The sequence below is a fragment of the Macrosteles quadrilineatus genome, unplaced genomic scaffold (genome assembly GCF_028750875.1).
Source record: "Macrosteles quadrilineatus isolate MER2022 unplaced genomic scaffold, UCM_ALF_1.0 Scaffold_6__1_contigs__length_79288215, whole genome shotgun sequence".
Taxonomy (NCBI): domain Eukaryota; kingdom Metazoa; phylum Arthropoda; class Insecta; order Hemiptera; family Cicadellidae; genus Macrosteles; species Macrosteles quadrilineatus.
In genome coordinates, this window is record NW_026542599.1 from 42,489,318 (window position 1) to 42,514,042 (window position 24,725).

A 24,725-nucleotide genomic window follows, 5' to 3' on the forward strand; every position below is an offset into this window, starting at 1 on the left:
CGCCGGAAGTGAGGTCATATTGTGGGTTCACCACTACTCTACATTTACACTTGTAAGGGTCAATAAATATAAGAAATAGCTTTTTTAGCTTAATATTGAATATATTTATGGGGAATAAGTAAGAAATAAGGTTTAACAATTTTATAGGGATATTTAGGCAAAGATCAGGATTTTTGGATTTGGTGGCCAAAAAATGATCCCATGTTATTTCTTATGGGAAAACGTGCCCCAAGTGCCTTTAAACCGGTAGTTCGCCACTACTATAACTAATTAAAATAACTAAGAGATATATCGTAATAGGATATTTTTCAGTTCTCGATAAAACCATTATAGACGAGCGTAGGGTATTGCTTTTGATGTGTGATTGTGGTATTTGCCTCTCTGTACCTAACAATCATTGGTGCAGTTATTTCATGTTGAAGAATATTATATAGTTCATATTAATAATGAATATTAAACTATTGTGGATCCCGTAATCTATAAATATAATTTCGTTAGTAATTGAATATACAGGGGATTTGGTAAATATCTACCAACCTTTTAAAGTATTATTTCTGGGTCCATGACAAATTTAAATATCACATTTTAATCGTATGTAAGTCTTAGAGAGTTTACTTAACATATTTTTAACGTAAGATCTCCTTATACCTCTTGCCTATTGATACAACTTTGATACTTCAGTAGTTAATTGTATCCAATAGTCAATGTTATTGGTCAATGCTTTTCTTATTAATTTAATATTACTTATCGAATACACAGCTTGAGCTCAAACAAATAAATAACATTAGCAAATTCATAACGTTGAAAATACGATAGGATCTTTCGATTTTATAACATTTGTTATTTACATTTTGCCTTCAAAGAAAATTCTGGTTAAAAACATTATTCCATCAGTATAACATCAAAACTTAACTATAAACATCCTCAAAAAGCCCTTTGACGACAGTACATGATATTTTTTCTTAAAACACACACACATACTGTATATATATAAATTAAAATTTAAAAAAAAAAGTATCGAAAATATATAAACGGGTGACCTTTTATTTAAAACATTTTTGTAAATGATAATAATCATTATTTACAGATCACACAATATCTAGCATTTGATTAATATCAACAGTAAGTTTAAAACGATTAGACTAATTTATCACTTCATTTCTAAAGCTGGTGATAATTAATTGTTATTTTAATTAACGCTTGTCATCGTTGGATAAATGCGATGAAATGTGTTTCGTTTTGTTACGGTTATAAATAGTTGATGAATTATTATTCACTACATATTTCCATTCTTATGTATTTGCTAGTAATTAATTATCTACAAAGATTTATGGCGTATTTGAGATTACGTAGAACTTTCATAACACTTCTCAACCTATCCATACTACTCTTTAATTGATTCAAAAACTGCATTGTACACTTAAGTTTGAAAATAATTTACATTTAATCGAATTTGTTTTCTTTTAATGTACCATATTTGTAACACCACTCTTTTTTGTTGCATCTGCATTTACATAAGATATCTTGAGGAAGATATATTTCCATTATAAATTATTCAACAATAAAATTGAGCTATTTAACTGAGATGACACTAAACAGTAACTACTTAAATTAACGTAACGTTAATATTATAATATACGATAATAATAATAATAATATACGATAATAATAATAATAATAATACGATAATTATAATACGATAATATTATATTATCAGAGATGCTCTCAGCTAGAAATAAATGAGTAAATTGCATTGCTATAACATATTTATAAATAAAAAATATTGATAAATATATGCAAATTTTTTAATTGTATTATCATAAAAATTATTATTTAAAAAAGTGTAAGATAATTAATGTTATTCCACCAGATTGTTTTTTGAAGTTATATTTCATATGAATTACATAAAGACCGTAGCATCCAAGACATTTATAATCTCTACATATTTAAAATGTATAAATGCGGTGAAAGTTAAGTTATAATATTAAATCAACAAGTTAGTATAAGCAGTAGCCAATATTTTATTCAAACAATTCGAAAGGGTTAAATAAAGCAACTTATTTTCTGACAAAACCCAAATATATCAAGCTAATCTGACAAGTGATGTCATTCTACACACGTCCTATGAATATTAATGATACTTTTATGAAAAAACTAAATCACATTTCTCTAGTGATTTCACTGTTTCAATTAAAAGCGATCAAATCAATATACTAAAATAAAATTTGTATCTACTGCAGCTGAGTATTTTAATATCACAGTTCATTGCCAAACGAATATTTCCATTTACATTACTAAAATATTAACATAATATTGCTTAGCTGCAGTTAATATCATGTATATATATCATTTATATTTCTTTGATTAGATGCTATGTATTATTATGATATTAATTTGATGTAATAACCTAGTGTTATAGCAGATCTTGAATAGCATAAAAAGCGTACTAGTAAAATATATGCCAAATCTACAAACAAATCTATCCCCAGAATACTAAACCAATCGCAAATTGAACTCAATAAAGTTAAAAGACAAAAACGTTAAAAAGTGCCCTTCATTATACATTCAGTTCACTGCTTTATAACACATTCATTTTTATTGAATGAGTTTAATGCCTATCTGCAGTTAAAATATTAATTAAAACAATGTTAAAATTATTGCAGATTGTACACGAACAATATGAATTCACACATAGTTTTTAAGATGTGGGTATAAACATTTCTTTAACTATGTTAAACGATTTTATACAAGCTTATATTTCAAAACGTTTATTTATTTAACGAATATATTTTTAATCGAAATTTGTGTTTGGAAATAAAAATACTAAGTATATATCACAACTCAATCATATTTTTAAGCTTAGGTTATTTAAGTTTTTTATTGAATCTCCATATTAGGGGATTAACTATTACCGTAGGTAGCCTTGACCGGGACAGTTTTACTTTATCATTTTGATTTTCCCATAATCCAAAAACACTATTCGTTAAATTTATATATACAGCATATGTCGGTGAACAGCATACCTCGAGTTATTTTAGTCCATTTTTTATTTTAATTAGGCAAGAACGGGTAGGGTGGGATAGACAGAATGAGTTTGCGATCCAGCATGACCGGGTCATGGGAACAATATGTTATGGATTTTTACAACTTTTAACTTTTATTTTTATTTTTACCCTTTGAACATTGAAATACCATGTGTTTACTAAACCATTGCGAAGAGCTAAAACAAGTAATTTAACATATTTTAGCATTGTTGTATAATTTAAAGTTACAGAGAAAATTCCAAAATACCTAACGTTTAAAACTCCTACGCTACTCTTATGGAGAAAAAGAATACTGTTGTGGTTTTTGGATTCATGTTGATAAAATTTTGCAAATGTATTCATTTCCTTCTGTAATATTAACATCCTAACAAAGAACATGTTCTCTTCCCCTTTTCACTACCTATTTTTAATTAATAATTGTCATAACTTTTTATGGTGCTAGAGAACAAATAAGCATGTACATTTAAACATTGATTAATGCAATTTATTATGGAACATGCACCTGCATTGTCAACACATTTTCTTAATCCAACATATACACATTTTGGACAGATCTTCGAATAACGTCTTGTGGAACATTACCAAGAACATCTAAAATGGAAACTTCCAATTAATGTAGAATCTTTGGATTCGTTCCGAAAAACCTCTTCTTTTGCCCATTCCCACAAAAAAAATATCACAGGGTGAAGGCGTAAGGTCTGAGCAACGCACAGGCCATACTTTTCAGCCACCCTGTTTGTTTTGAAGAATCTGTTTTTACTATTTTATAAAAACCTTTATGTTCTGTGAAAGCAACTAAAATTGACAAACACATTATCTGTGATATTGAAAAATAATATAATTAAAACATAGGCTAAAAATGCGTTTACGATTCGTATTAAATATAAGTAAATGGATTATTTTAAAGGTTATACATAGTTTTCGAATAAGTAATTAAACTAAAACATGTTGTATCTTAAAATACAAACTCATAAAAATTAATTGAAAATTATAATCATTTACACACAAAAAAAAACTGGGTTTCTAAATGAATAAAATAAAAATATTAAGTTAATCAAAGGAATTGTTACGGGTAGTGTAAGACGTAAACATTCAATATTTTCTAGTTTTATCTCAGTTTAATAAAATCCATTACACCGGATTGCTTATATTCAATTAACTAGAAATGTTGATATCAGTTTAAATATAATCGCCTCACTTGAGAAACCAACACTTTGGCAGAAAACGTCTTTTATTTTCTTTTTTATCTGAGACATTTCCTTAGGTGAATATTTAAAGCTAACTATTCAGAGTATTTTCATTATTTTGCTAAAACCTTTAATAAAACTTGTTTATAATGTTTGTGGCACAAAAGAATTTTGTGTAGCCCTTTTAACCTGGATCTTTTGCATACACTGTCTAACTCTTGTAAGTCCAGAACTAGTTAACTTTTATTAGAAATGGAGTATAACCACTATCTATATAATATAAATCCAAAAGTACCCATGAACTTTTGAGAAAACTACAAGACACACCCCCATAAACCATATACTTAAAATGTTAGTCATGACGAGAAACCTTGCGCAAAACTATCCATTATTTCATAAATTTCCCTTTAAGGTCGTAATTGCTTTCCAAAGGAAACTTTGAATTTACCTAATGTTAAAAATACCTCAGCTGTTATTATTTGTTTGTATTACCATTACTGTATTCTATTTTGTTTATTTCAGGTTAACTTAACCAATCTATAGTTTTATTAATACTTTTGTAGTAAAACGGGGTGGAGCCCGTGGGTAACAGCTAGTAATCTACTATAACCGCTTAGCAATCCAGACAATAAAATAAATCGTTGTTCAGTCACCTAAAAATGCTTTTAAATCTAAGACCACAATACCGTATGTATTCTATAAAACCTTTCTCCTTCCCACCTTGCTTATATAAATTTGAATAAAGTTTGCGTCTCGAAACGGAGTTCAAATTAATCTTTAAAACAAAGCTTCGTTATTTCAATTAAACTGTTAAAACAATGGAAACCACTAATCAGAAACAGTATAAATGTAAGCTGATATGACGAAAGGCAATTTAATTAACAAATTTAATTACTTTTGTCTCAAAGTTTCCATTTGGAACGAGTTTGATTGAGGAAAACTGGTAAATCTTGTCTTAATTGTCTTTGGATATACAAAATAATTCTTTACAAATAACTAAATGTCAGTTATGCATGTTCAAAGTTCAAATCGTAATTTATCAAAAATAAATTAATGCGAAGGATTGAGAGTTCTTTACAACTGTGCTTTTACCTTCTTCATTTCATTTTTGTGTAACAATTTTATTCTTTTCTCCTCTTACTTTGTATCATTAGATTGACTCTTTCTTTTGTGCTTGTCTAACCAATTTACCCCTTTAATTTGAATTCAAATTGTGTATGTGTGGAACTTTGAACTCTAAACACTGTTATTTAAAGAAGCTATCTTTTAATCAGAAGAAATGTATGGCCATACTCAAATATACTCTACCAGACCATCCAGAACTTCCATGTGTGGTAATTTAACTTTATTTTATCTATGACTGTATCTAAATTAAAACCAAAAGTCATTATTTTTTGTAACCAAAATTAAATGATTCATCCCTTCATATGCAGTCCTTATTGATTAAACGTTTAAATGAAATGTGTATTGATGAAAACGCATTTTTTAGGATTATGCAACAATAGTGTTAAGGACACGAGTAGAAAAATTAAGGTACGAGCCATGGCATGTTTAAACTTCTACGAGGGTCCTTAAGACTATTTACGCGAGTTGCACTAAAAGTGTAGCACTTACGACCGTGAACTTCTGGCCACATATAAAGTAGTCAAGTACTTCAAACATTACCCAGAGGGCCGTCACTTTATTATTCTGACGGTGTCCACAAGCCCTCAGCTACGCATTTGAACAGCGCCCTGAAAAAGCGAACCCTAGGCAACAAAGACATCTTGACTACATTAGTCAATTCACAACTAATATCCGATACATTCAAAGAAAACAGAATCTTTCTGCTGATGCATGCTCTAGCATTACAGAAATTGAACTGTCATCAACTGTATCACTAACAGACATCGTTCATGCTCAAAAAGAATGTTACTAACACAAACATATTCAACAATCCAACTTATCATCATTTACATTCAAAACTATGACTCTTGATAGTGGGCTTCAATTGATTTTCGATTCTTCCACTGGAACTCTACGACCTTTCATCCCTCATGCCTACCGAAGACCTCTCTATGACTCCATTCATAATCTATCTCATCCTGGAACTGCCGCATCAGTCAAACTACTTCAAGAGAGATTCTGCTCTGGCCTTTGCTGTAACGCGATGTTACATTGTGAGTCAAAACTTCCTTGCCAACGCTGTAAAACATGGCGGCACCCCTCTAGTGAACTCGGTGCCTACCCCACTACCGAAAAACGATTCTCTCACTTTAATGTTGATATTGTTGGACCCTTACCTCCTTCAAGAGAATATCAGTACCTATTAACAATCATCGATCATTTTCAAGATGGACTGAAGCGATACCAATATCGCCGTAGAAGAAGAAGTTGTACGACGTTACCAAAATTTACCGCCGTAATAATAATATAATAGGCCTACTCAATTAACCAAATTTAGATTACTATCAAGCTTTCTAATAGGCTCAAACAATAACCAATGAAAGACGTTATTCCAAATAGCCTAGGTTGTTGCACAGTTGCAATAAACACCGATCCTCTTGACGCTTTGTAATTTCAAGGTAATAATAAATAAAATTCTAATAAATACCTCTCTAATTAATAGCAGATTTAAGTCAAATTTCATTATTGACTAAGTTGAGATAACCTACAATACGTACACTTACCGTTTCGATATCATAACGTCTGCCGATACAACTTTTACTTTCATCAAAGGCCGTAATTAAATTAGACTCCGACTAATCATTCTTTTATTTAAATTATCCTATAGCTGTGATTTGTTTTAATTACTGTAAGATTGTTTAAATTCATATTAAGAATAACTTTATACGGATGCCTATTTACAATCATCACTAACATAACCTCCAGGACATGACATTTGACAGACATCGGTACCCGGCCCGGTTTGAGAATTGAGTGAGAGGAAGTAAAACAATCACATTACGTCATATAGTTTTTTCTGCGCGGTACGTACTCCGGTATCATGGCAGGGCGGGATTTTTGAAAGAGAGAAGACTTCTCTCTTGTTAACTCGGCTTTTTAGCTGGAAGAGTAGAGTCCTCGAAGCTACATTCGGCAAACACTACACTCGGCTTTGTGCTGGAGTTGGTAAGAGCTGAAAGTTGGCAACTTAAACTACAGATTAGGTTTTCTTTATTAACAAAATTAAATTTCTTTCTCAGGGGTTACATTATTGCGAGTTAGGGAATTGTTGAGTCATTAATATTTTGTGATGTAATTTAAAGTAGATTTTTTCAATTTCAAGTTAAATATTTATGAATTGTTAATGTTTGTGAATTGTTAGTGAGAAGGATCACTGTGATAATTACTGAATAAGACTGAATGTTAGATTTAATAAATTTGTTGAATAAATATTTAATTGTTACAGCATAAACTCTTGACTTATTATTGTAGGGACACGCTCTCATCTCTCTAGACATAAATAAAGAAAATACAAAATCATAATAAGCTCAGATAAAAAACAACCCCACTCATTAAATCGGCTGGCAAAGAACCTCTCCCTGAAGATAGCTCATTGCTCTACAAAAAATAGCTAGGGTAACAAAAATAACTAAATTTTGAGTTGGAGTGTTATAGTTGCTTCCACTATTTTTCACTCATGGATCATTTTGTCGCTTTGGTGTTTCTCGTTTTATTACTACTGATAGGGGAAGGTAGTTTGATTGTGAATTGTTTTTATCATTGACAGCCATGCTTGACATGATGCTTAGGTACTCATGAATTTCGCTTCTAGTGGTGAAGGAGGCCTCATGTCTTTAAACATATACATGCAGTAACAGCGAAAAACATGATGTAGTTAGATGGTACGGTGAGTATCCCCAAACTCAGAAACAGGGGCCGGCAGTGATCTACGGTACAGTAATAGCAAATTTTGCTTGTTTATGAACATACTAGCAGTTACCCGGCGCAAGTTGCTGCGCTAACAACTATTATTGAAAATGGTAATCTGTTCTTTATGATAAATAATACAAATATATACAAAAAACAAAAATAGATTTAAATAGATAAAAAATTAAAGATAAAAAATTGATGTAATTACAACAGTTTACTTATTCTCCATTAGAATAACATAGAAATCTTTAATTTACAATTTTTTGGAATTTTTCCGAAACCATTAGGTGCATAATAACGCTTCATTATACTAAACTATTTGTTTAATAAGCTCCACAAAATTGTTTGGAAATAAATTTCAAACTTATATGTTTCTAGGTAAAAAAAGGAAAACCCTATTTTTACCACATATAACCGCCCATAAACCCCAGTTCCTATACTCTGATCATGCTAGTTCGCCAACTCGTTTGAATAACCTTATTTAGGTGGTAAACGATTATTCAAACTGTTTGAGCCACTTCTTGATTAGTCTAATTCACTAGAACTATCTGAATTTTTCAAATAAACCTTCCTGTAACCGTTGGTTAACAAATTGTTTAGATTAGTTTTTAGGTTAAGGACAGAATGTGTGCGTTTCCAGAGGAAGTTGGTAGATCAACAATTGAATTGGCAGTTACCAGTTAAAAGCATTACAAACTTATTTTCTTTTAATCCTTCAACCCCCCAATTGGTCAGTGTCTTTACCACACTAGTGTTGTAAAGTAAGTAAAACAATGCGGTAAAGTGAATCCTTTTATTTCTAAAAAATAACTGATATGGCTAGTTAACAAAATCATCGTGAAAGATAGTTAACAAACTCAACGGCCCAATTATATTTGGGGCCTAACACTTTCAGAACTATTCTACATATCAATGTGATACCAACAGATCTCTGAGTGGAGGATGGAGAAGCAGCGCATGAGGGCTGGAAGGACGTCGTTAGGGTGTATTGTATGTGGTAGGGGGTGGGGGGGGGTCTGAAGTTTGACAGACTTGGTAAAGCACATACAATGCTTCGGATGTTTATAAAAAAGAAAATGGACCCGGGAACGATTTATTTTTTTGTTTTGAGGTCCCCAGAGGCCAAAAATACCATCCGATCAAATGTATATTATATATATACAGGGTTAGTAAAAAGTGTGGAGACCCCCTGTTATTTTTTTTAACGGCCCATACTAGAAAAACCAAACTTGGCACACCTTTATGGCATGTTATGAAGTACTTTTTGGGCATAACTGCCACTTGGTATACATCCCCAAAATGTGATGATTTTGTGGCAAACTCAAAAATTCAAATACAAATACCCATCGAGTGACCCCTCATTTTGAAGGTCCTGGTAAAAGAAAACCAACAACGCAAATTAGAGGTCTCTATCTCAATCTAGTAAAAAAATGGCAGCCAATTGAAATTCTCAGAAGTTAAATTTTACTTACAGCTTTCCAAGTGTGGGCTTCCCCTGTAAATTTTGTAACGGCTCACACTAGGAAAGCTAATCTCTACACACCTTTTTGGCATGTTATGAAGTACCTTTTAAGTCTAATAGCCACTTGGTTTTCAAACCCAAAAAATGCCCATGATATTCTTATGTAGAAACTGAAATCTATTGTAGCTTACTTGTTTATGGAAAACACTTTTTACCTTCCCCGTAGCAGCAAACCCAAGCACTCGCTAATCTAAAAAAGTTTGTGTTAATAAACACAGGGTGTGCTGTTAATTCCCGTCAAATGTGACGTCATCCAGGTTGCAAACACCATTTCACCGTTTATAAAAAAATTATTAAAACAACAATGAAATCAAAACAAATATAGGTACTTTCCTGTTATCTGGTACCTGCGAAAAAAAAAATTTTCCTGTTATCTGGTACCTGGTTGTACTTTGGTTAGGTTAGGTTAGGTTAGTTTATCAATAACATGAGTATTGTAAGTAAACGAACCTAACCTAACCTAACCTAACCAAACCTAACCTAAACGGTAGTATGTGCTCCGGACTCTGAATCGACGAAGTTGTACTTGTGGTTAAAGAATTTTTTCGCAGGTACCAGATAACAGGAAAGTACCCAAATGTATATACTTAAATGGCAATATAATCAGGTGATTTTTTTTTTGCTATCTGGGTGACGTCAGCATATGACGGGAATACCCACGGCCACCTTTAACTCCAGGCCGCGGCCTTCGAAGTGGCAACGTCGCAAGTGGTGTTGTAACAGCTGTTTTGTTTGGAAGCAGCTATGTGTATTTACGAAAGATTGGTTACTGGACTATGACAATATTGACTCCGCTTAAAATGTACATATAGGTATAGATTTTTAATTCATATAGTTTCGGTTTTAAATTCAATTCTGTATGGTTTATTTTCAATATTTTAATAATTTTATGTTCATAAATTTAAATTTAAATCAATAAAGTGCGAATTAATGAGCTGATTTCACCTGTCTGCCATGTTATCTAATGGGATGTCTGCGACTAAACAACACCACTTGCGACGTTGCCAATTCTACCAGGCCGCGGCCTCTTGTTAGAGGTGGCCGTGGGAATAGCACACCTATGTTTTTTCCTTCCACCATTGGGTGGACGGCCCCTAACGACAACCAAGACCACAAGATTACGTCATAGACTTAGCCCAAATGCCCAACCGTTCCAAGGGGGACCGCGTCTCGTTGTCCCTCCGTCTAGTTGTACCTACGTCTACCTGTACCTCGAGGCCTAGGGACAACTAGTCGTAGGTACAACTAGACGTAGGTACAAGTAGACGGTGGTTCACCCGACTAGTTGTACCTCCTAAAAATCTGCGTATAGACGTAGGTACAAGTAGACGTAGGTACAACTAGACGTGTATCCCACCGACAAGTAGTATCACCTAGCTTGTACGGATGCGACCAGTTGTCCCTACGACTAGTAGTCCCTACGACTAGTGGTCCCTCCGTCTAGTAGTCGAGTGAAAATTTAAAAACGTACGTTTTCATGTCCCTGGCCTTTTACTTCGTAGATACTGGATTTGTAGTTTATTATTATGTGTTTTAATATTTTTTGGGACGGGGGCAACATGTTACACACATTTATTTGGTTTTAAATAGGTTCTAGGTATTTTTTTCGTATTTTTAAAGTCTCGAAATTCACGACCATGACGTGTCCCTAGGGTGAATTTTCCAACTTTCACACTGTTTTTAGACTAATTATTCATGCCGAAATATATAAAGCCATATTTTTATGTCATCAATGGTTATTAAACTTACAAAAAAGGAGCATATTATAATTTTATTGTCATTACAAACTGACTACCATGACAAAATAAGTCTGTCCCTCGATTTGGCGTCACGACCATTTGGGAAAAATTTTCAACTTTGGAGCACGACAGTGGCAAGCCTGGCGTCGATGGAGTCAGTTGGTTTTAGAGACTAGTTCGGGGTGTACGTCAGGATTGTAGTGCCGGTCGTTTTGAGTTGAAAGGAGGAATTACAAGATTAATAAAGGAAAGATTGTGTTTTTTGTAATTTTGGTGTGTCCATGACCGTACGTAGTCATTCGATGAAGTAGACATGGTGTTAATTTTTGTTTATACGATATTTCAATTGCTAGATTAACCTAGAAGTCCACTTTGTATCCTCGAACATGAGGTGCAGGGCTACCGCCAGAACAGAGCCAAATTACACGTAATTTCACGACCAAAGTTTCACGACCATCGCGGGTTTTTTCACGACCAATCCAGCCTTATGGATTATAGTGTGTTTGGTCGTGACAATAACTTTAATATAATTGTAAATTGAACAGTTAAGTTCAATTGAAACACATATTTTTATTATAACTAACATGATAATTTAAGGATTGTTTAGAACGATTTAGATTATTCCAGACAATTCACGACCGTACCGCTTGTCCCTGACCATCACGTTTATGATTTCTATAATAAAAATTTCAAAAATGAAAATATCGTCATATTTAAATGTTTTATACACAAAAGAAGCACACCTCTATACAAACATAACGATTTTTCGGGTCTCAGGTAAGTTTTTTCGGAGTTATACAAACTTAAAAAGATTTTATTGGCTTTTTTCAATTTTTTGAGTTTTTTTATTTTTTTCTAGAAAGACCAAATATACCAAAAGCTCAGTGACCTATTTATTGTATAATGGTCATAAAAGTAAATAAGTTTATAGCAAAACATAGTTATAAAAATAATATTAACTATTTTTAATATTCATTTAAACGTCCGTTATGGTCGTGACAGGATTTTGTGTTTTTCCACTAAAGATGCTCTTTTAAAAAGAAACTACCAAAGATATTGCGTTACCATGGACATTTTATGAAACTTCAAATGTTAATGAAATAAAAATAATAATAAAAGTTTTGAAAAAAGGGGAAAAGAATTTGCAAAGTGCTTTTGCTGAAAACGTACGTTTTTAAATTTTCACTCAGTCCCTACGTCTGTTGTATCTATTGTAGTTGAACTGTTGTAGTTGTATCTATCCTTCAATTCGTTACCCTGTTTAATTGATTACTGCACGCGTACTTTTTAATAATACCCTTAATTAAATCAGGAACTGCAGTGTTCCGAGTCGACTGAGTATGATTGGCAAATATTTTTCACCGCAATACGATGTTTTAGTAGTTTTACAGACGTTAATTGGAGGCTGAAAGCTACGCATTGCTGTCCAGGGTCGAAATGGCAGCTATAGTTGTGATTAAAATTTTCCAGGCCTAGTACCGAAAATCACTTATTTAATTAAAACATTTATATATATATCATTAAATATACAAGCAGTATATCCCAAATGAATTGCAATAGACCGCTGCCCAGCAATTATGTATTACTATTTTTGCTGATCCCTTTAAATATTTGTTCACATAACCTTAAAGTATTTGCATTGATTTGTGTGCATTTCTTATAGTTTACAATGGATTTCCCAATGAACAATGAACAATGAAGTGTACAATGAAGTTGAGGTCCAGCGGTTGAAAACTCGACAAAAACTATGCAATGTACTACACATACTTCTCCATTTAACATACACTGTAATGTTTCTCAATGAGCTGCAGACAAGCCAAATTTTCCTGGCTTTTGTAGCAAGTTGTTTAAAATAAATTGTTATAAGATTGTATGACTTTTAAGGAAATCAAATAAATCCCTTAAACTGGTGACAAGTGGAAGGGTAGATACAACTAGCCGCAGGTACAACTAGACGTAGGTACAAGTAGGCGTAGGTACAACTAGTCGTAGGTACAAGTAGTCGTAGGTACAAGTAGTCGTAGGTACAAGTAGACGCAGACGTATGAGGTACAAGTAGACGGTGGCGTTCCCGACTAGTTGTACCTGTAGATTTTTAAGAGGTACAACTAGACGTAGAGACAACTAGACGTAGGTACAACTAGACGTCCGCACCATCGTCAAGTTGTCCCTACAGCTTTGGACGGGGTACAACTAGACGCCTGTCACCAAAATGCAGCAGGTACAACTAGACGCAGGTACAAGTAGACATCGCCCCGTTCCAAGGTTCCAACCGCAGACTCGTCGACTTACCTTAACTTACTCCAATTCGATTCGAAATAGACTAATAAACACTGAACCGAACCGACTCGGATTAGTCGGATCGGATTGTCAGTTTGAGAAGTGTCAAACTAACCTAACCTAAACAAAAATTTTTCTCTCGAAAACTATATCCGTATTTTTATTTTAAATAGTGTTTGATCTATACATTATGATTTGATTTTTTATTGATTAAAGGTTGATTTTTGGTTAATCTTCAATTAATTTTAGTGCATTCTTTCTTGCAATAATCTGTGTTCCAAAAACCACTAGGCCTACAAGTTATGAGACCTTGATATTGTTAGGGTTTGGGGAAGGCTAACTTATAGTGTTTATTAAAATTATTGTGTTTTGTGAACTGAAAGAAAATCATTAGTACCGTACGCTATGGCTGCTGTTCTTAAGAAACGAGCTTTAGCTGAATACAGTCAAGTCATTCAAGTAAGTTAAGTTGCATACAGTTAGGCTAGGCCTAGGCTACTCCTGACTTAATTTAAAATTTTGCCTAGGCCCATTTGTAGTGCAGCCCGGGAAAAAATTAGGTAACTTACCCATGTGGAAACCACAGCAACAGCGGGTACAGTTTCTTAACTGGGCTATGATAATTGATTGATGATATTGATTGAAACTATCGATTCGATTAGTAAACCGTCATGCGATTTTTTCACCATCAGCAAGTTTGGTTGGTTAGGTTAGGTTATGATAGTTTAATTTTATAATAGATATATTTTAAAATATTGTTTATTAATCAATATTTTCAATTCGATAGTTTCAATCAATAGTAGCGTAGCCCAGTTAAGAAACTGTACCCGCAACAGCATTAAGTTAGGGGTTAATTAAGCCCTCCTACCATACAACTATTAACCAGATCGATAGCTTAAGTACCGGTAGGCACACACAACATTTGAGACAATCCATTATTAGTTATGCATTTTGGCATAAACTTAGGCCTAGTTGACATCAGTCTAATGAGACAAAAAATTACGGCTGCACTTAGTATCTGTCCTACACTTATTCGAATGAAAAATTATTAATAAGTTATATAGATCATTCGATATATCTTTTAACTTAGGCCTAGTAAGTTAATCTTTATAGGCCTACTTAATGTAATTTTTTTTTATTTTACACTCTGATTCCCTTAAGTTATCCAATTACCACTTTTTTAGTAAGCCTAGGCTAGCCTAAACAATTTTGCTGTGAACAAAATGGCGAAAGAATTATTAATTTATTAGGTAAGTAAGTACACCTAAGGTTTTCTTTGTATAACAATTAGAATACAAGTCTACACATTCGGTACCGTAATATAGACCGATAGCAGTGCTGTGGTTAGCATAGTCCTAGCATGGCGTCCACCGCTATGAGTGCCGTGTAGTTACGGCGCAGACTGCTGCTGGAGCCAACGACAGCAGCGTATCGAACCATGAGCACGTACTAGCAGTACATAGCCGAACCTTCCTTTGACAGTCTAAGTTATATTTTTATTCTATTTGTCTATGGTTTAATTTAATAGGCTAAGTTTGGTCCAAAAAGGAAAATCTCGCCCACAGGTTAGGGCAGTGACTGGTGTCAACTAAGTTATAGTTGACGTTCGGTAGCGAACGTGTCAATTGATAGCCCAATGATAGGGTAGCATCTGGGTCCAGAAACTATCTGAACTTAGAATAGGCCTAGCATCAGCAACCTCCAAATTTGAAGTAATTTATGCTAAGTATAAAATGTAAGCTATGATTGATTTCAGGAACAGCCTGTAAAGCCTTTCAAAAAGCTGAGGCTAGTGAAAAAGAAATGGGTTGATAATTCTGCTGCTTCTGTTTTCATTGGACTACTAGAAAAACAGAGGACAAGCAATGAAGCATTTCAACTGCTTTTGAGGATATCCGACACACCTCATCTGCCTGTGAGTACATAAATTATCTTAGAAATTTCTAACTTTAAGGCTAAAAACTTGTTCTATTCTCAATATACCGGTAAGTTTATTATTAAAATAATAGCCTACTCTCATCTTTAGCTCATTGCAATACACACACTTGATTTTATATCTCATTTTGTTCTGAAAGTTTGTTTTATAGCTTAATTTGAACTATTTTAGGTTTTGTTAGTTAACCTGATTTTCCTTTCCAAGTTTCTCCCCTACTACCCCTTACATCCAGTCAGGATCTTAACCCTTAGAGTGCCAGGCGAGAAATAAAAGTAACGCTCAAAAAATGCCGATGATTTTTCCTGAAGGTCGCGCTAAAAATGCCGAGCGCGATCTGGCGATTTTTAGGTTAAAATTTCGTAAAAATCAAATTTTCGATATTTCGACCAACGAAAATTGATGTATCGCATCTAGTAACTTTCGACTCAATGTTAATATATGGGTTAAATGAATCCGAGTATCCATTCGGTTGTTATGACAACTGTTCGATCATTACGAAACGTCCGGTCAGCCGGACGTTGGCACTTTTGGCTCGTTCTAAAAACGTCCGGTCGGCCGGACGTCGGCACTTTTGGCTCGTTTTAAAAACGTCTGGTTCCCCGGACGCTGGCACTCAAAGGGTTAAGGGCTTGCGTTAACTCAGAGATACTGTCACTGTGTGTCACACCTCTCGCCAGGTTACCAAAAGTTTTGTTTATGTATCCTATCATCTCTTTTGTTTTTTTTAATGTTTTTTTTTTGTGTACTTTTACAGCCTTAACTGTTTAATCTCATTACCATTTAAAGTGTGTTTAGGCACAGCCACCTCTAATACAAGGCCGCGGCGAGCGAAACGTGGCAACGTCGCATCCGTGTCTTGATGCGCGGTCGTCTTACCATTACAGTGAATGGAGGAGTCGCGTTTCTACTACCCTTAATCATTAGTAATGACATTGAGCTTGTTACTACAGCATGTCAGATAGATGTGTTGTGCCTGGATGCAAGAATAATTACGAAAGCTCAATTAAAAATGAACCTAATACATACAGTGTTCTAAGATTCTAAGCGATCCGCAGCGTCAGAAACAATGGCTTCCTGCTATTCTTCGGTCAAATTAGACATCTTAAATAACAATTCTCGTTTTTGTGTGAAACATTTTCACGAATATGAACTTAGATTTGAAAAAAAATTTTGGAATAAGACATTGATTCGTGTAAATATAGACGCGAGAAGTGATTTTTAGGTGAGAATGCCGTACCGTACTATTTCCCTATTTATTTATCAATCTTATTGATAAAAGCTGCTATTAAGTGATTAAAATTACTTAAATAAATAGCACTTCAAAGAAATAAATTGGTGTTTCTGTTAAGTAGGCATACTAGTAAAAAATATGTAACCTACTGCACCATCTAATAATAAAAGCATCATAGTCTCCAACTCCAGTCTGAATGTTGATGTGAACAAAAATTCTATTAATATTGTGGAAAGCCATATGAAACCGGATTCTGAAATTGTTTAAGAAATGGCAAACGTTTACTTAGTAATTATTCGAAGAAAATAAATTATTTAGTAAGTATGCCTTCAAAATGGAAATTTCAAAATTTTGTTGTCGCTAACTTATGATTTCCTCAGGTAGACTAAAACACAATATTCCTATTGAAAATTAATTGTTATTAAGGTTGACTCCTTATTGAGGTTTGCATAACATGTGATTAAGAGTAAAATAAATTAAAGGCGGTATGAAAATAACACTTGTTTTCAAGGGTGACTTGTTATCGAGGGTCTTCTTATCGAGGTTCCACTGTATGTAAATGCCAAACAACTTTACATTTAAAATTTCCATGTTATTCTTAGGCCTACCGCACACAAGAGACTTTTTGTCAACTGACTATTTTGTCATAGTCGGGAGTCAAAATCGGCCCAATAGTGGTAAACATGAGCGTGCACAGAGGCGACTGAAGCCAGACAGTCGGGGCATTTTGGCGCTGACCGATTTTCCTGCCGACTGCTCCCCAACTCAACTGTCGTGTCATATTGAAAAGGCATAGAGACTAGTTTGAACACTTACACTGACGACTAAAAAGTCTGTCAGTCTGACATAATTTTGTTGTGTGTGCGCTACATTGACAGTCAACTGTGTTGTGGCTGCGTCAAGTGCAAATGTTTTGCGAGACAAAATAGTTGATAAACTGATTAATGAAGTGGAGGCACCGCCACCTCATTATAAAAAGTCTTTGTAGGAGCATTCAGACATAATATCAAAAACTATCAACACTCATTCGTGAGTACATGACAAATTTGTGCGGATATTTCCTCAAATCCGAGTATAAGAGGTAAATCTGGCTAAGATATAGTTATATGCATGAAAAGAAAAACAGAACTAAAAACTTTCTTTACACATCATTTTTACATGGGAATTCGGAGAAAGAATATAATGTTAAATCAATAAGATATTTTTTTAGTTGATTTTTGAATTTATTAATATTTTTCTCAGATTTAATGGCTTTTGGTAACATATTAGGTATAAAATTTTGACCCCATATACATTGGCTTTTTTTTCATAAAATCCAAGTTTATGTTTGTCAATGCCAATTCTATTCCTGAATCTTGTATTATAATTATGAGTATCTCCAACAAAATGAAGTTGGTCCTGACGGTTTTTCACAGAAATTATAGTTTCATAAATGTACATTGCATATACAGTCATGATACCAATTTTAGAAAAAAAGAGTTTTACCGATTCATTATAATTTAATCTTAATATAATCTGAATTGATTGTTCCTGAATTTTTAGTATTTTGTTCAAATTTTGAATGGAAGTTGCCCCATATAATGAAAGACCAAAGGCGATATTTGAATGAATATAGGCGAAATACACTATTTTCAGAGTCTCTGTTGAACAAATTTTTGAGAGCCTCCTTAGTGCATATACCCCAGAGTTTAATTTAGAAACTAGATTATTGACATGGCTGTTCCAAGACAAGTTGCTGTCTATAGTTAATCCTAACAATTTAGATTCATACACCTTCTCTAATTCAGTTTCATTTAGAATGATGGTAGGTGACAGCATATTTTTATTATTTTGATAAGTTTTGAATTCAATGAAATTTGTTTTAGCAGAGTTTAGTACTAAACTATTATTTTGGAAAAACTGATTTAAAAGAGCCAGGTTTGAAAATGATGACAACTCAACCTCCTCAATAGAGTGCCCATTAAATAAACTACCACTATAAATTGGATGCACCCAGTATTTTCTTTTACGTTTTCATGTACAAAATCTGATCAGTAACGCACATATGACAGCGGTTTCTATCATATACATCTTTTTAACACTCAAAAGACGACTAAACAGTCCTGGTGTGTGCACACTCACAGTCAACGACCAAACAGTCTTGACGACTTTTCGATTGTCCACCCAACCCCAGCCAGACAGTCAGCCAAGAAAAAGTATCTCATGTGCGGTAGGCCTTATGGAGATAAAGTAAAATTTTCTTGTTTGCTTGTATATTGTAAATATTTAACGGTAAATAAATCTTTGAATCTTTGTTTATTTGTATATTTTGATAACATTTGGCAAATTTATTTATTTCATACTATAGGCCTACCTACTGTTAATATTTGACCAAAAAACACTTTTCCTTCCCTTCAGCAGCAAACCTAAGCACTTGTTAAATCTAATTAATTATAAAATCAGGCAATAAGTCTGACAATCTTAAGTAAAACACATTTACATTTTAGTAAAAATGTAATCAGGCAAATGGAAATTCAGATAGATTGCAGGTTTGCTGTGGTGGGGGTAATTAGTTTTTTGACCAACCTTAATGGATTATACCAATTCAGTTTCATCACGCTTTAAACTATGCGTGTTAAATTTATTTACGAACATGATGAGGTTACTGTAGTTAAAGGGAAAGATACAGATTAGGTCTATATATACCTGACAGTATATCTTTTGTACTCTAGGAGGAAGATGTTGCTGTTGCAGTGAAGAAACTCGTTGAATACTATCAGCAACAAACCGAATCTTTTGTGAGAATCAAAATTCTATCTGTTTTCGCCGACATTGGCAGTGAACCGGGAGCTGATGTCCAGGTATGAAAACTTTATTGTGCCTTGAAGAGAAAAATCTGGTGTTTGGATAATGATTGAGACGTCAGTGATGTATGTTGCCGATGTTTCGGATGTAATGATTAGGCTATTTTCAAGGTAGGCTTACTAACACTCCTTCACATCTTGTATGAACTGCCATCTACGTTGTTGTTACCCGAAGACCAAGATTACTTTCAGAAATCGACTGCGGAAGCCTATCACAAAGAATTTATTATAAATTCTTCATCATATGCTACGCTCTGTTTACATAATCTTAATTAATTCAACAATTAATGTCAACATTAATTAAATTCTCAGGGTAGTAGCCTACTTATATACCCAATACCTTATAGCCTACACTTCTCTACTACATTTGTTACCGTATTGTGAGTTGTTTGAATTTTAACATTTCTTGCCTATCTAGGTACAATTATTTTTTAGGCTTACTCAGTTTTTAATAAAAGTTGGGTTGGATTAGGAATATTACTCTAAGGACATTGATAGAAGTTTTAAACAATGCCCCGTGTATTTTATTTTTTTATTTACCTGTTGTTATCGATTGCATTGCTGAGTATTATGACTAACTAATTATTTACGTAAGTGATTATCAATTTCTAGTTTCCATCGTCTCGTCCCTCATTATGCCATTCATAGTTTTTTAAGGTGAAGTTGACACTGCTACTTTGAACAGGTCACGTGTGTAGTTTGTTATGGATTTACTGTAATTTTCCCTGACCCTATCTCAGAATAAAATTAGATCACCTGACCCGACATTACTGTTTTGTGTGAGCCTTGAGCCTTTTAGTTGTTAAGTCAAAGAAGTCCGCTTGCTAATCCACTTTACTCAATCCACAAGTTCTTATAGCTTCCTTTCAACCTGTAAGTAAGTATGCTTTTTAATTTATTACAGTTAAAGTTTAGAGTTCTGCAAGTGTGGTTTGGTTTTTCTTTTCCATGCATGGAGTGTCAGGAACAAACAAATTATGTGTTGTTACAACTTTACTCTAGGTCTTAGTTCATTGACATCTTCCATAGGCTAAATATATCCTGTTCACAGAAATAAAGCATTTCATTTAATTCAATTTCAATCATAGTGTAGTGTTACTGTATAGATGTTAAGAAACATGAGTAGTGATACCCACGAATAAACCTAAACATTGTTTTCAGAGCATAACAGAAGAAACTTTGGGATTGCTGAAGAAGGAAACTTCACATCATGTGAAAGCACAGGGGTTGGCAACACTGTTAAGACTGGTTAAACTCACTCCTGACAACACGATAGCGCATAACAAACTCATCGCCTTGGCCAAACAGGTGATATACCGGTACTTTAGATATGTCTCTTAGAAATGAAAAATTGAATTTGAAGTAGCGTACTTGAATAAAAAGGATTAGGATTTCCTACTACAACAAAAGATCACGTATTGTTCTGAAAAAAATCCTAATTGAATGAAACTGTACATATCTAAACAGTGTTTTTAAACTTCTCTCAGCTGATAAAAATGTGTGGCCTAAACCATAGACAATAGAGTAAATATAGACTGTCAAAGAAATCGCCGTTCGTTATCGGTTATCGGTATTCTATTTGGTTTCATCGTCGACTACTCGCCAGCTGTTACCAGCACTACCACTCTTGCAAACGAAATGCTTACTATATCGCTATTATCGTCTTCTGCAATCGCGTCAAAATCATGAACATCCTCCGCGGCTGTGTAGACATCATCATTGAATGCCGTGGTCCCGAAACGTCATCGTCGTCCACGATTGTGGCAAAATCGTGAACATCTTCAGCTGCCGTGTAGACATTATTGTCTTGTGCGATCGTAGAAAAGACGTGATCATTTTTCCCGCGGTCACGAAAACGTCGTCTAGCACGATTGCGGTTTAAGAACATCTCCCGCGGTTGTGTAGACATCATCATCGTCTTGCGCCGTCACGGAAACGCGATCATTGTCTAGCGCGATCGAGGTAAAATCATGAAATTTCCCGACTTTGATAACAAAATAAAGACTAAATCCAAACTTTTCAAGACCATTTTGAAATTCAATACTAATACCTGACTTTCCCGTTTTCCTCGACTACTAGACTCCCTGGTTAATTAGATTTTGACCTGGCAAATATAAAACAAAACCTTCCAATAAACCACTTCCTAGAATTATGGATTAATAAAGAACTAGTGAACCTGTGCGGCTCAATGCCCCGCAAAAAAATATATGAATTTAGAAAACAAATTCATTGTGTTATATATTGACTCGACGTCGAAAATCAAATACAGTAATAATAAGGCCTTAGAAGGGAAGCAGTCCAGCCATTTTCTAGCTGTATGCGTATCATATTTAGTAAAACACATTTAGCAAAACATGATATCATATCAAACCAATAGACCTATGTACCATATTTTGAGGGACATAAAATGCTGCTTGAAGAAAACACTTTTAAAAATAAACACTAAAAAACAATATTTTTATCACAAAATCACATCCATGAATACTACAATTTTAGTCTTAAAGTTACCTTCAGGAATATTACCCTTGCCAGAATTTTCTGTAATGAATATGCTCATCCTATTAAATGATGTAGCCTTACTTAAAACAACATACCTATATATAGTTGTTCCATGACTGAAATTGATCTGGCTAAGAACAGTGCTGCTCTTTTATTAAAGTGCTTATGCTGCAAATGCAACAACAGCAGATAACAGAAATTAGCATCTTTCCATTTTAAAAGGTAAGTTTGTTCCAGACGGGCAAATTGGTATCTTCAAAATCAAAATAACTCTATTTTTATTTAAAAACTCAGTTGGATTTTCTAGATGGTTGTCTCCGCCTTTGTCTGTTTTCGTCTGTTTTCGAGGACCCACTCTTCTTCCCTTTGGCATACTGACAATTAATTACCTAACTTGTCAAGTTCATGTAGTAAATAGATAAAAGTTACTTGGCTTGGTGCTTTCATAACTGCAAACTTAAAATACACCCACAAGTAAAAAATAATCAAGTTATTGGTTAAAAAAAACTTTGTTTGTGTAAAAACATTATTCACATGAAGTAGATGGTTTGTTTGATTTCTCGATCAGCTGTTTCGTTTCTTATGAATTAATAATTCCAAAGATTTGTGATTTTAATTACATACATTATTATAGTAAAGTTTTCTAAATCATGGTAACCTATAGTCTCAACTAAATTTTTCTATTTCCAGCATTAAAATAAAGTAGTGAGATCCATTATGAGTAAACTTTAAGATACACAATCCTTGAATGAAATGTAGTATACATTAACAGCCATAATACACAGCAGTTATTATTTAGTAGACTTTGACTATTTTCAAGTAACAAACGTATGTTTCTGTAAATAGAAATGATCTCCCATGTTATCCTTATGGAGATATATGAAACTTTAAAGGGCCCCAGGGCCTCACTCTCTAATTATTTCCCTAAAAAGAAGGTTTCCTGCACAACTTCACGTTACGCTCTTTCCAATGACACCAAAAACCTATCAATCGGTCCAGTAGTTTCGGAGGAGTAATTGTCACAAAAAACCTGCTTGCGTATTAAATAAGTATAGATAACTTTGAATCCATGTAATGAAACTACGAAAGTATAACAAATATATGTTAAAAACATACAATAAATGATGACATTTAAATTAATTTATTGCTGAATATTAAATAAGTCAGTAAACTCCAATTCCAGGGAATTCCTCCAAAGTTGGCCACACTACTCCCAACTACCAAGTTGTTATGGAAACGGTCGCTAGCGCTTGATGCTGCAGCGGTGTGCGCCGTAACTACACATTACCCCTAGCGGTCGGCGCCGGAATATACGCTTACCGCAGCACAGCTGACAGTCTATATTTATTTATTTTCGTCTATGCCTAAACTAACTAGAGCGTCCAGTAAGAGACCCCTTTGCTTTATAAGCATTTCGTGATTACTTTCATAGGCCTATTGTAATATTTAATAATCTTAAATATTTATTTTTAAATCTACTTCAGCTTAACACTAACAGTCAGTGATTTCTGATTAACTGTACAGTAGAAACTCTTTTAACCGTCCCCCTGGTACGAAGAGCGTACTGTTAAGCTAATTGTAGGATAACGGGAATACTGTTATAAACCTGTAAATACAGTAAGTTGATTTAAAATGTTTTGGAAGGATTTTGCTAGATTAAGTTGGGAATTTTTAGGATACAGAGTCAAATACATAAATGTCATAAATGTTAATTACTGTTGGAATTTGTATCTAACGAACGAGGGGATTTATTGACTACACATCTTTATAAGATATAAATTATTGTTTTTATAATAGGATGATTTATCTGACCCAATTGTGATCCGGACAGGGGCTTGGTCCCGTGTTAGCCGGATCTCAGGGGTTTTGCTATATTATTTTCAAACAAATTAGGCCTATAAACGTTGGGGTGTTATGATCACAGTACCTGAGCGACACAAGTCACCTTGTGAAACAGAAGGCGTTGGATGTTCTCGGAGAGTTGTTACCCATCACACAGCAGGCGGAGACAACGTTGCGTCTCATCGGGGACTACACTCTCAGTCAGGACGCAAGGGTGCGGAGTACAGCTTTCAATACCATGGTGAGAATTTCTTTTTTCTGTCGTTTTACCAAAGTGTTTGTAGTTGTTGTCAAACATTGTGTCTAACTGAATCATTTTCGGTACCGGTAGTCAAAGTCATAAATTATCCTTATTCATCAATTTGCAAGTTTACAATATGGTGTAACTTACAGTTACAATAGTAGTGGTGTGCGATGCATCGAAATTTCATCTAAATTTCAATTTGATTCGATGCATTGAAATTGGTCCCGGTTTTCCGATGCATTGAAATTGATCCCGGTTTTCCGATGCATTGATTACGTCACGATGCATAGATTACGTCCCAATGCATATATAACACTAATTTAGGCCTCTAAATTGAGTTTTTCGTCTTACTGCAGCAAACAGCCGTTTTTAATGCATGCGTTGCGAGTCTAAAGTAGAATTTTTACTCTCTAGGGAGCAAAAATCATTTTTAGTCTCTAAGGAGTAAAAAATCAGCTGTTGTAAACAGTTGTAAATTTATATTTGTGGCAATCTCATAGATA

The 24,725-nt window shown here is 33.9% G+C and overlaps 1 protein-coding gene across 1 annotated transcript in view; it reads left to right on the plus strand.

Moving 5' to 3' along the window:
• The first annotated feature begins 13,771 nt into the window (after positions 1–13,771).
• Positions 13,772–24,725, plus strand: part of LOC128996741 (integrator complex subunit 4-like) — a 32,999-nt gene continuing 22,045 nt past the window's right edge. Inside the window, exons 1-5 of the mRNA XM_054422194.1 lie at positions 13,772–14,086; positions 15,384–15,542; positions 19,506–19,634; positions 20,799–20,945; positions 24,061–24,219. Coding sequence (XP_054278169.1) covers positions 14,033–14,086; positions 15,384–15,542; positions 19,506–19,634; positions 20,799–20,945; positions 24,061–24,219 — 648 coding nt within the window. The 5' untranslated portion in view covers positions 13,772–14,032. The remainder of the gene's footprint in view (positions 14,087–15,383; positions 15,543–19,505; positions 19,635–20,798; positions 20,946–24,060; positions 24,220–24,725) is intronic.